Source organism: Leucoraja erinacea, chromosome 1 (genome assembly GCF_028641065.1).
Source record: "Leucoraja erinacea ecotype New England chromosome 1, Leri_hhj_1, whole genome shotgun sequence".
Classification (NCBI taxonomy): Eukaryota; Metazoa; Chordata; class Chondrichthyes; order Rajiformes; family Rajidae; genus Leucoraja; species Leucoraja erinaceus.
The window spans coordinates 86,729,073-86,743,059 of NC_073377.1; the positions used below are offsets into that span (position 1 = coordinate 86,729,073).

The following is a 13,987-nucleotide window of genomic DNA, read 5'->3' on the forward strand; positions in this document are numbered from 1 at the left end:
TTTAATGTGTCTGTAAAGCTCCAGCAAGTATGAATTTCATTGTTCTCGTCCCGGTGCTGATGACAATAAAAAAACACTTGACTCTTAACTCCCTTCACTGGATTGTTGAGGCTAGAGGTAAAATGAACCCTTTCACTAAATTCTTATCAGTGAGCAAAAGTAAGTGATACTAACGACAATATCAGAGGTGGTCCAGTAACGGAATCCCCTACATCTATAATTCTATCAATCTGTCTACATTACAGAACGTAATTGCATCCAAGCTAGATGACATTGGTAAACAAGACTTGTTAAATCAATAAATGGTGTTTTTCAATAAAAAGGAAACAATATCTTTAATGATTAAATCTGTAATATTACCATTAATTTGTGAAGGAGGATGTTACCACATCGGAGATAATGGGCCGGTATATATAAAGACAGGCCCTTGTGTTTCACAAAGTAAATAGAAGTGAACAGAATTTGCTTGTTCTGTGTTGGGATACAGCTGGGAATATAGCTATGGATTACAGTCAATGGGTAATGAACAAAAATAAATACCAGAGGCAGCACCAAGTCTCCAGGGCTGTTAACAGTTTGCTTTGTGTTTGTGTTGATGTCATTAACTTTCACAGAACATCAAAGCAGCTGTGTTCAGTCCCTGCAAGACTTTGGTCGAGGAAATGCCAATATGCAAACCACATCCGCTTCAGTCTTGCCTCATTAATGTAAATCCACCAGGAACGTCAATAAAAATAATTTGCTTGCAATAAAGCTCAAGCATAATTTTAAAATGTGGTAACTAAACATGTTGTGCTGTTTTCATATCAAAACCATGTGGCATTTGAAGTGACGTTCATAGGGCCTATTGTCAAGCTTCCCGCATTAAGGCCTATTAGAAACTGAGACGGGACTCTCCATGGCTTACAGTAAGCCTGCGTTCGCAATGATGAAAGTGTTGTGACCCATTGGTTGAACGGCAGTGGTCAGGCAGAATAGGGATCAACGCAATGCGGGATGTCGCATTGAAAGTTGGCGACTTCCTGGAAATATTCCAGGTACTGTACTGAATAGAAAGCAATGCAGAGTTGTGTATTGTACGTGATCCACAGGGAACCCTCCCATTTGTCATAATCATTGGTTTGTCTGGCTGCATTTCCTCGCCACTTCTGGTCCTTGCGTTCTCAACTTCATTTATAAGAAGCTCGGTTGGGGGTGGGGCTGCAGTTTGGGAGGGCGGGCAGTGCTGGGGAGGAATGGTGAAGGGAAAACATTGCGTACCTTCCCTCCTGGGGCCAGGGACAGTAAAGCTGCAGTGAGCACTGGTTGAGGCCGAAAAGGAACGGCGCACACATAGTATCTGGCTGATTTACTTGCAAGATAGAACACAGAACCGTACAGCACAGGAACAGGCCCTTGGCCCACAATGTCTGTGCCGAACATGATTCCAAGATCAACTCGCATCTGCCTGCACATGATCCATATCTCTCCATTCCCTCTATATCCATGTGCCTTACCAAAAACAAGGATACCAATTGCTGGAGTAACTCAGTATGTCAGGCAGAGGGTCTGAAGAAAAACCTCAACCCGAAAATGTTCTCCAGAGATGTTGCCTGACCTGCTGAGTTACTCCAGCACTTTGTTTCCTGCAAACATTTTATCCCTGTTCTGGGTCCGTGAAGGTAGGTGTTTGTTTGGCCTCACTTACATGATCATAAAATCATGTGAGAGGAGTAGATTTTGGCCATTCAGCCCATCAAGTCTACTCCATCATTCAATCATTAGTTGATCTATCTTTCCCTCCTAACCCTATTCTCCTGCCTTCTCCCCATAACACCTGACTCCTGTACTACAGGTGCACAACCTTTTATCCGGAGTTCCAGAAACCGAAAAGCTCCGAAAACCGGCCATTTTTTCCAGATGTCGTCTGCGCACCAAAGCTCGCGTTTGGCGCCAAACTTGACCCAAAACGACCCACGGTCAACCCAGGTCTGTACTACTGTAGCGGCTGCCTCCTCCCTGGAGACCGGGAGACGCTTAAACATCTGTAAATCATTGCTTAAATGTTAGTCAGTTAGTTTGGAGGGCTTTTATGTGAAGGGGGTGTGAAGGGGTAAACTTTAATTCTTAGTCCCCTACCTGGTCGGAGAGGCGGGGAGCGGTCAATGCCTTACCGGGTCGCCGTGCAGTAAGCTCCGCAGCGCTGTGGCCGGTGGGGCAGCGGGCGGCGCCGGTTGTAGCTCCGACCCCGGCAACTCTACCCCTGGCTGCGAGGTGCTCCAAATCCAGCGCGGCCCGCGGCCGGACGTCCCAGCTCCGAGAATGTCGGGAGTCTGCGGCATCGCAGCGCTGGGATACCAGCGGGGAGCGGGCAATGCCTTACCGGGTCGCCGTGCGGCAAGCTCCGGAGCGCTGTGGCCGCCGACACACAACATCGCGGAGCGTCGCTGGATTTGGAGCCGCGCAGCCAGGGGTAGAGTTGCCGGGGTCGGAGCTCCAACCGGCGCCGCCCGCGGCCGGACGGAGCCCCCAGCTCCGCGGCTCCAAATCCAGTGACGCTCCGCGAATGTTGGAAGAAGGCGGCCACAGCGCTCCGGAGCTTGCCGCACGGCGACCCGGTAAGGCATTGCCCACTCCCTGCTGGTATCCCAGCGCTGCGATGCCGCCAACTCCCGACATTCTCGGAGCTGGGACGTCCGGCCGCGGGCCGCGCTGGATTTGGAGCGCCTCGCAGCCAGGGGTAGAGTTGCCGGGGTCGGAGCTACAACCGGCGCCGCCCGCGGCTGGACGGAGCCCCCAGCTCCGCGATGTTGGGAGTCGCCGACCAGGTAGGTAGGGGACTAAGAATTAAAGTTTCCCCCTTCACCCCTACACCACCACCACCACATAAAATATCTCCAAACTAACTGACTAACATTTATGCAATGATTCTCCCGGTCTCCGGGGAGGAGGCAGCTGCTCCAGACTTTTCAAGCCGCCCGCGCTACCTACCTAATCTACGCTAAAAATCTTCCATTCTGAAATCCGAAAATGTCCGAAATCCGACAAGTGTCTGGTCCCAAGGCTTTCGGATAAAAGGTTGTGCACCTGTATTCAAGAATCTCTGCCTTAAATATATCCACTGACTTTGCCTCCACAGCCTTCTGTGGCAAAGAATTCATCAGATTCACCACCCTCTGACTAAAGAAATTCCTCCTCACCTCCATCATAAAACAACATCCTTTAATTCTGAGGTTATTACCTCTAGTCCTAGACTCTCACACTAGTGAAAACATCCTCCCCAGATCCACTCTATCCAAGCCTTTCACTATTCTGTACATTTCAATGAAGTCCCCACTCATCCTTCTAAACTCCAGTGAGTACAGACCTAGTGTTGTCCAATGCTCATCATATGTTATGCTCCATAGGTGCTGGAGGATTGGGCATTTCCTCATTGCACGGAGTGCATTACTTGTCTGTGCCCATGGCACGGTACATCCTGATGCATTCTGAAACCAGCACGAGAAAGCATGTGCATCACCTTACCCTGGGAAGTACTTGACATAATCATCTCTAAACCACAGCAATAAAGAATTTCTCCAGAAAATGGTATACAAAATCTCAGCGATTTTCCTGGCTCCAAGCTTAGAGTTAGAGTAAGCCTCTAAATGATAACCTGTGGCTGCTTTTATTTAAACTGGTTTCTACTGTACTTACAAGTCAAAGGGGTTGTAATCAGTAAGCTGTTTATTCCTACACAATAGTGTGTGCATGAGATCTGCTACAGAGGAGCCAGCCACAGGCACAGCCGCTTACAAATGAACTCGCAAGCTCATAGCCTGCACATAGCTGAATAGGCTGTCCAATTATTAATTGCTCAATGCATTGAAGGGTAAAAAAAGACTCCCCAAGTTTTTCATTGGGAGATGAAAAAAGCTTTGGAAAAATGTATTTTGATGATTTTTCTGGCCTGCTGCCATGCACACAGGCACCATAGTTTCTGATTGCTATGGGCAGCTACATGCTGCAAAATGCAAAGCCAGGATGTGGGATTTGTGCCCACAGCATGCCGTCAGTAAGCTGTTGATTCCAGCTGTACTCAAGCAGGGAGTAACCCGGCACAAACCACACACATTCTTACCAAGGGAAATAAACCAAGCGGAATCAGAGTGGTGGGGAAGTCATTGTCTTTCAGGGCTATTAACCAATGTGGACCACGTGAAGGAAAGGCATTGAGACATTGTAGGACAGGACCACAGCACATTGGCTCTTAGAACATAGAACAGTACAGGCACAAAATGTTGGGGTAACTCTGCAGGTCAGGCAGCATATCTGGAGAAAAGGAACAGGTGACGTTTCGAGTCGGAATCCTTCTTCAGACCCGAAATGCCACCTATTCCTTTTTGCAAGAGATGCTGCCTGACATGCTGTGTTACTCCAGCATGTTGTACCTATCTGTGGTATAAACCAGCAACTGCAGTTCCTTCCTACACATAGAACAGTACAGCACTTTGGTCCACAAACTCTGTGCCGAACATGATGCCAAGACAAACTCTTATCTGCCCGAACAAGATCCCTACTCCTCCATTCCCTGCATATCCAATTGCCTATCTAAAAGCCCCTTAAACACCATTATTAGATCTGCCACTACCACCACTCCTGGTAGTGTGTTCCAGGCACCACCACCATCACCCCAAGTGTAAAAAACATGCCTCGCATATCTCCCTTAAACTTTGCCCCTCTCACCATAAGGGTCCAACTTCCTCATTTTCTTTTGGTTAATGGTACAGCTCAGCCCATTTACTTTCTAATTATGTTGTATTGCTCTCCTCTTGTTTGGCCTCCATCTCCATTCCTGTCCGTTTAACATCTTTCCTGCAACTCTTCCATCCATACTCCATTTATTTGCCTGGAGCCCATGTTACCTTCTGCAGCTCAGCAGGTTGGCTGGCAATGAACGAGGAGTGACTCCCTCCATGTTAGCACCAAACTGAACTCAACTGAGTCTGAGCACCTTGCCTTGTCTTGTTCTGGCAAACTCTGGAACATGGTGATCTGCAGCGCATTTATTCATACTAAAAAATGAACATTTCCAAAGTGGCATTTGATATAGTGGGGAATTGGGAGCTGTTGAGTATTGTGGACACGTCTGCATCTACAGTGTTTAGGAAGGAACTGTAGATGCTGGTTTAAACCAAAGATAGACACAAAAAGCTGGAGTAACTCAGCGGGTCAGAGAAAAGGAAAAGGAATATCGGGTCGAGGCCCTTCTTTAGAGCCTTGAGACAGGGATAGGTCCCGAAACGTCACCTATTCCTTTTCTCCAGAGATGCTGTCTGACCCGCTGAGTTACTGCAGCTTTTTTTGTCCATCTTCAATACAATGTTTAGTTTAGTTTAGTTAAAGATACAGAATGGAAACAGGCCCTTCATCCCACCGAGTCCACGCCGATCTTCAATCACCCGTTCACATTAGTTCTATGTTATCCCACTTTCACAACTACTTCCTACACACACAATTGGCAATTTACAGAAGCCAATTAACCCACGAACCCCACATGTCTGGAATATGGAAGGAAGCGTGATAATACTAAATTAAACTAAACAAAACCAAACCGGAGCACTCGGTGGTAACCCATGTGGTCACAGGGAGAAGGTGCAAACTCCACATGGACAGCACTCGGGATCCAGAATGAATCCGGGTTTCTGGCGCTGTGAGGCAGCAGCTCTACCAGATGCGCCACTGTGGCCAACCCCCGTGTATTAGCTAAAGCCTGTGGAGAGGTTAATCCCTTGGTAAAAGGATGGGAGGGAATAATGAACTGACGGTCCAAAAATAAAACCCATGGGAAGCTGGGCTCCCACTCGTTTCCTCTCATGTTGGTTTGCTTAAATGTCCCTTTAACCTCAGGCACCAGCCTCACTTAGGCAGTGCGGCCACCAGGATGCTTAAGCTATTTCGAGAAACTTTAGGATTGCTTGGATGTGTGATGAGCAATTCTCCCTGAATGTCCTCGGGGAACAATAAAATGTGCAGTGAAAACCAAGCTGGCAAGCTTTCCTGGCTTCCACCCTGCCTTTGATTGTTGAAGACCCATAAATGTGTTGCATTCAAAACTTTGCATCAAATTACTTTAATTGGAATTAAATAGAATGCAAACAACAGTTCTTTACAAAATTGAACTGTTCATATTAGTGTAATTGCCTGCTGAACATGCATGTAATCTTTGTACTTGGTGTTTATGTGTAATTAGCACAAATTATAGCTTTATGACAGGAAAGTAATTTGGGAATGCAGAAGTGGCAAGATTTCTTTTAAGCTTCGCGTTTCATAAGGAGACAGAATTACACTCAAAACGAACTTTCTGCAAGTTTGAAAACTTCCAAGCAACTTACAGAGAGTTGAGTGACCTCAGTCCCTGGAAAGCATCTGGTGCGACTTCAGAGATTTGGTTGTTGCTCAGGTCTCTGAAAAGGAAATCAGTACCTTTAATCAAATATCGACTTTCACCCCAAAAAAAACATGCTACCGTTCTGAGTATTATACTCTTCAAGGACTTACAGCGGCTCTAAGGAAGTGAAGTGCGTTCTCCTTTTGTATTAGCTGGACCTTAAAACCACTTCTTGTGTGTGGGCGTAAATGTCATCCATATGGACTTCAACAAGGTATCTGATAAGATTCTACATGGGAGGATGCTCTGGAAGGTTGTATCTCATGGGAAGAGCTGGCTGACTGGATACAGAAATGGTTTCATGGGAGAAGCAGAGGGTGGTGGTGGAAGGGTGCTTTTTAGGCTGGAGGCCTGTGGAGATGGCTGTGGCTGAGGATTGGTGCTGGGCTCATTGCTATTTGTGGTTTATACCGACGATTTGGATGAGAATGTGCGAGTCATGATTAGTAAGTTGGGTGGTATTGTAGACCGTGAAAGTGGTCATCAATAACTACAGTAAGCTCTGGATCAGTTTGGGCAAGTGGGTTGATGGAGTTTAATGCAGTATGAGGTTTGCATTTTGAGAAGTAAAACCAGAGCAAGACCTTCACGGTGAATGGTGGAGCACTAGGGAATAGTGTAGAACAGAGGTCAGGTACATTGCATAGAATGCCTTTTATAGCCATTCAAATAGACATGGTTTGAACAAAATTTAATTCCTGCAGTCATGACATTACAAAAAAAAACCAAGACACACACTTAACACAATTTACACAAACATCCATCACAGTGAATCCCCAACACCTCCTCACTGTGATGGAAGGCAAAAGTCTTATCTCTTCCCTTTGTTCTACTCCCGTGGTCCAGCAGTTCAACTGCAGCATTGAGGCGACTGGGGCTCACGATGGTAAAGCTCCTGGCGGGCGATGTTTCCCCAAAAGTGGTATCACAGGTAGATAGGGGATCAAGAAGGTTGTTGATACATTGCCCATCATCGGACAGAGTATTGAGTATAGCAGTTGGAATGTTATGTTACAGTTTGTGCAAGATGTTGGCAAGGCCATTGGGAATACTGTGTTCAGTTTTGGTCACCCTACTAAAGGAAGAATATCATTAGACTGGAAAGAGTGTAGAGAAGATTTATGATGATGGTGCTGGGACTTGAGAAGAAGAGCTACAGGGGGAGGTTGGGCAGACAAGAACTATATTCTTTGGAGCGCAGGATGCTGAGTTATCATACAGAGTTATATAAATTAATGAGGGGAGTCAATAGGGTGAATGCATACTGTATTTTATGTATGGGAGGGGAATACAATTCAAGAGGACATATGTTTAAGATTAGATGGGCAAACTTTAATGTGAACCTAAGGGGCACCTTTTTCACTCAGAGACTGGGGGGGTATATGGAACAAACTGCCAGAGGAGGTAGTTGAGGCAGGCACTATAACAGCATTTAAAAAGGCACTTGGACAGGTACATGGATAGAAAGGGAGGGATATGGGCCAAACAGCAGCAAATGTGGCTAGCAAATGGGGCATCTTGGTTGGTATGGACCAAAGGACCTGTTTCTGTGCTGTATGGCTATGAATGTGAACTCTATCTAGTGTCGGATGAAATTGCCTGATATCATGTTTACTTTTGCGAACTGCAGCAGGAACAGGTGATGTTATAGAAGTGGAAATAGAAATGTGGTCTGCAACTATTCTTGTAGTCTAATATAAAATGTTTAAGTTGTACATTTGGTGTGCATTTTCTTATTCTTGCCTCTCCAGAATACTGGCCTTGCCAATTAAGATCGCAATTTGCACCCAAATTTTCTATCATTATCTTAAAAGTGATCAGAAAATCAAATGCAATGGGCACATAATTTATTTAAACACCTGCAGTAGATGATGTAATTTCTGTCTCCTGACTGAACCACAAAGTCCTGGGTTTATAAATAAGGACAGATTGCCCCATTTTGTTCCACTCTGATTGTGATGATACCTTAAGGTGCTCTTACTACTTCAGAGAAAACATAATATCATGCAATTTTGTCCCATTCTGAAAGCCTTTATCAAAGTTACTGTGGTTGTAATTGAGACTGTACCTATTCAGCTCTATGAATCAAATAGAACACACATTTCTTGAATAAAATACTCAGAACAGAGAAACGTCACCAACCAGAGCACCATGGTGGCACAGCTGTAGAGTTACTGCCTTACAGTGCAAGAGACACGGGTTCAATCCTGACTGCGGTGCTATCTGTACAGAGTTTTATGTTGTCCCTGTGACCGCATGGGTGTTCTCCGGGTGCTCCAGTTTCGTCTCACGCTCCAAGGATGTACAGGTTTGTAGGTTAATTGGTTTTGGTAAAAAACTGTAAATTGTCCCTTGTGTGTAGAATAGTGCTAGTGTACGGGGACAGCTGCTTGGTGCTGACTTGGTGCACGAAGGACCTGTTTCTGCACTGTATCGCTAATTTAAACGAAACTTATTTTAGTTACTGATCCGTTTCCTGGCAGCAAATTAGTTATCCACTATCACAACCCCTTCCCACCCAACTCCACCTCGAGCTGAGAGTTAGAAGCACGTGTGGGTTCAATGAGTTTACTTTTTTTTAACTTTTAACCCCACCATCAAGCAGGAAGGGAAGGGTAGAGGGGTTACATTTCCCCACCTACTCCTCATGTAGAATGGCTTATATCTTGGGGGTTACTGCCATCCGTGGAGTTATTCTGGGGAATGAATCAGCAACATTCTTTGGGAAAAGAAGGGAGCTGTAAGATTGGGAGGTCTGTAGGAAAATTCAAAATAAATTCAATTCCTTCATTCATTTTCATGAAGAAAACACAAAAAAGGCTTTATAAACTGAAAAGCCCATTCACAGATTTGAGCTATAAATCAAATTGGACCAGCCAGCCATTACAGCCCACAATTTGTTTTGCTCTTGGCTTTAGTTATGGGACACATGCTGAATAATTTTTTTAAGATTTTTTTTCTCTGCCACTTACATTCTTCGCAACTTCTTGTAGGGTGAGAAGGCCCCGGGGGGAATGGACTTGATTGAGTTCTGCTCCAGACGTCTGTGGAGAAAATACAATTTCTTATTGAAAATGCATTCCTTCAGTGAAACACACAGTAGTGATGGTCCATACACAACCAGTTGTCAACATGCACTTGGACCAAGTTACATGCTCCTGTTTAAATTACTGTGAAGTGCTGAAAACCAATGACCATCTCACTATCTTCAGAAGAAATATATCCATAAGGAATGTTCACCATTAATTGCCATGTACCTGCTTCTTATTTAATCAGAGAACATTATTTATCACAGTGATGTAAATACATTATATACAATGACATGATGCATATCACTGCAATAAGGAATTTGATTAAAAAAGAAAACATTTCCTTTTTAAATGAGAAAATATTAACAATTTGCAATTGCAAAAAAAAATTGTAAAAACAATACTTAACATTAAAGGTGAGGAATGGACAGCCAAAATAAACACTTTTTTTGAAGAACGGTTCCGACTCGAAATGTTACCTATTCGTGTTCTCCACGGAATGCTGCCTGACTTGCTGAGTTCCCCCAGCATTTTGTGTCTATCTTTGGTATAAACTAGCTTCTGCAGTTCCTTGTCATTACAAAAGAAATATTTGTTTGATTTGTTCTGGATGCATCTTCTGCAAACTTGTTTTCAAAGAAGTATTGATATTATTTTAAATTATGGAACACATTGAATTCTCTTTTAGAAAGTTTGTCGGCATTATCCATGTCTTGGTGTAGTACTGAAGACTAACAATGATGGAAGTCGGCTTGCATATAACTCATTTAAAATGTATGCCCTAACAGGCATGCTGCTGGAATAGCTATGAGTTCAGCAGTGTCACAGTTAACTTGCGTGGATTGTACCCCAGGTGATTTTTAGATTAAACATCCTTCTGTGCAGTCTCAGGAGTGGAATAGCGCAGAAATATTGTTCTCACAGAGATTCCACATCAGGCTATCCTGGGAGATGAAGTGTTCTGGCGCATATTGCGAGCTGCAGGTCTGTTCTGGTGGCTATCAGGATCGCTGGTCGGCACGGACTCAGTGGCCTGAAGGTGCCTGTTTCCACGCTGTATCTCTAAAGTCTAATGAGACTTCTGGGTCAAATGCTGTTACATTCTAGTTGCTGTATTCATCTCCATACAGCTTTGCATCACCAGAGGGACGTTTGTTAATATTACTATTTTGTCACTACTAATGCAGCCAAGTGATTTCTATCCGTGTTCTCTTTCTTCCTTTTAATTGCTGCACTTTGCTTGTTCAAATTGCCCACCGGTGATTTAAAGGCAGCATCAGCTGTAACTAGTGCTTAGTGCAATTTCAGCCATTGCAGACTGAAAGAAGCTCAAGCAGAAACCATATATTCTACTGACAAATGCAAAGTAAGTAGATCAGTCTGCACCAAAGACTTTTCAAATCATGAAGATAGACACAAAGTGCTGGTGTAACTCAGCGGGTCAGTCAGCATCTCTGGAGAAAAGGGATGGGTGACGTTTCTGGTCGGAACCTTTCTTCCTTTATTCCAAGAAGGGTCCTGACCCGAAACTTCACCCATCCTTCTCTCCAGAGGTGATGCCTGACCCGCTGAGTACTCCAGCACTTTGTGTCTATTTCTGGTATAAACCAGCATCTGCAGTTCCTTTCTATACACTTTTCAAACCATGTTAGGCTGGATTTTTATTTACCAATAAGGAATACTGTGTTTCTGTACTGCGGTCTTTTTTTGAGTTAGCTTTCAACTTAGTTTCTATTTTTGGGCAGAACTTCTAGGAAATATTAGAACCAAATTATAAGTCAGCTTCCTACAATACAGTAAATCTCTGTAAATAAATTAATTAATTTGCCACAAAGTTGATTTCACTGCCTGTCTGAAATTCAGAATGAACTGTGTTTTGGTGTCAAACCAGTTTTGCAGGTTTCTTATAAAAGGCTGCCTAACATAGGAATTATTATTTGAAATATAAAACTGTGTGAGATTTTTTGTTGTTGAGATTTTTCCATTCATACCTGCTGCACATAGAATGGGTGGCATAAGAGGTGGAATGTGGAATAAAACCCACTAAGATATTAGGGGAAGGGTACGATTAATCTACCTTTTCCTCAGCTTGAAGTGGGTACTCATCATTTGTCAACTCAGCCTGCCAAATTCCACATTGAAAATCGTACTTCAATTCTGCATCTCCCGCTGGCTCCATGAGGTAAAAACCCAAGGACTATTCATGCAGCAAAGTGCCACTACTCGGCTCAATGCTTAACTTCCACCTTGGATTGGCTTAAGTTAAATTGTGTTGTGGCTCACATGAGAAACTTGGTTGCACAATATTATACTGCTTTCAATTTCATTTTTCTGTAACATATTGATAAAGTGAACTAAATTTAGCTAGAGGCGTTTAAAGCATACAGTAGTGATATTTGGACATGGTATCCATAAATCATTAATGATAGTCCACTTTATAATTTTGTCAGTGATAGGCAGGAGAAGAGAGGGGAATTGTATTTGTCATTTCTTATTTCTCAATCACAACCTTTTAACTATCTCCTATTCTGCTTTCAATCATTTGGCTATTTTTTTCTTGTGTATGTGTGCATGCGTGCATGTATGTGAGAGGATGGGGGAGTGAGGGTTTGAGAGTGTGGGTGTGAAAGTATGAGTGTGCCAGTGTGAGTTTGCATGTGTGAGTTTGCATGTGTGAGTTTGCATGTGTGTGTGTGTGTCCGCGCATGTATGTATATGAGAGTATGAGTGTGCATGTGCGTGTGTGGTGTGCGCGCACACATGCACATGTGCCCACTCCTGCATAGTTTGTTTTCCTTTCTTATGAAGGATTTAGTTTGTCATCTCATTCTGTGATTCTCTATTAGATTTTGACTGACCTGGGGATTGTCCCAGCATTTCTTACTTTTTATCTTACAATGAAGTGTCTAAGCGTGATTAGCACAATCCCACAACCCTGTAGGAGTGTCTCACTCAGCAACAGATGACCACCCAAAGTGTGGATAACAAAAAGTGTAGACTCTAAGACAGCATTATAATAAGTGGTTTTGACAAAGTAGATGCAGAGAAATTGTATCCACTGGCAGGAGGGTCAATCCAGGGAACCCAATTTGAAGGTAATTGCCAAAAAAGCTTGTGGGAGGATGTGGAGAATTTACCCTACACAGCACGTCACCATGAACTGGAATACATCGGCTGAAAAGGTGGCTTAAAGCAATTCAATAATAAATTCCAAAGGGATCGAGATGAAACATCAAAAGGAAAATTGCATAGTTATTATGAAGAGCTGTGTCTGGGAACAAATGAATAGTTCTTTCAAAGATCTGACAGACTCGATAGGCAAAATGGCCAACTTCTATTTTAATATTGCATAATTTAATGTGAAAGAGGGCTATAGATGGAGATAACTATGAGGATATGGAGCAATCCTGTAAAAGGAGGACAGACCCGTGAGAGCTAAATATTTGCCGTTGTTGGCTTTACCAAGAATTGTTTCAATAGCAATAACTTGAAAAGATAGATGTCATAGACACGTGACTATTTACCTTCTGAGGTTGCTATTATGTAACGTCCAAGTCCTTGACAGAAGAATAAAATACTTAATTTGACAAGGAAATTAATGACTATTTCTCTTTACAGATATTTAAAGCTTTGTAGGATAAATGTGTGCAGTAGGAGGTTTCATTGTGATAAATGGATTTAATTCTGAAGGAATCAAAAGGGACTAAAATTACACATCTACCTCTGCTGTGATCTTGTTCTGTCAGCTAAATATGTTCAGTCCATTGGGAATACCGACAATTTGGCATGAAAAAGGGATTGTTTCTTCAAAGCTTCTGTTCATAACAAGCATTTAAGCAAGCTGAGATCACAAAAGAGTCACCTGAATATACCTTTTCCATACGATTGAGGTATGGAAAGTTAGGGCTGAGGTTCGGATTAGTAACATATCAAGAGTAAACTTAAAGGGAGACAAAAATGCTGGAGAAACTCAGCGAGTGAGGCAGCATCTATGGAGCAAAGGAAATAGGCAACGTTTCGGGTCGAGACCCTTCTTCAGAGTAAGAGTAAACTTAATGCACTTTTCAGATCCAAAAATACATTGCATTTTATTTTCTTTCCATAGTTACAGTAATTCCATAGTTTTGGTAGGTCCCATTGTGTCAGGCTTGAATTTCTACCTTTCCACAATGTTAATTCGCCAATTCATAATAAAAACTTAGTGTGGTCTCATTTTGAACCCTGGATATGATCAACATCTGTACATTTCATGCTGTAAACTTACAACTTGTTCACATTTTGTCAGCTACTCTGTGTAATAAATTATAAACTCATGTGTGTACAGACTGAGAGCTGAATGTTAAACAGCAGCTGAGGATTTAAGACTGCTTCACACTGAAAGTGCTACTACATCTTCTGAACAAGCATGTGTTATATTATTCTCCAGTAACAGCCACAGTAAGGACGACATAAGGGCATACAAGTAAAACCATACTAGATACTTAAAATCTACCAGGCCCACAGAGGAGGAAATACACTGGGACAAACATTATTTGTCCCCACACATGGT

General features: G+C 43.2%; 1 protein-coding gene across 1 annotated transcript in view; it reads right to left on the bottom strand.

The window, feature by feature from the left end:
- Positions 1-13,987, bottom strand: part of slit2 (slit homolog 2 (Drosophila)) — a 413,897-nt gene that overhangs the window by 128,291 nt on the left and 271,619 nt on the right. Inside the window, 2 exon segments of the mRNA XM_055638334.1 lie at positions 6,354-6,425; positions 9,382-9,453. Coding sequence (XP_055494309.1) covers positions 6,354-6,425; positions 9,382-9,453 — 144 coding nt within the window.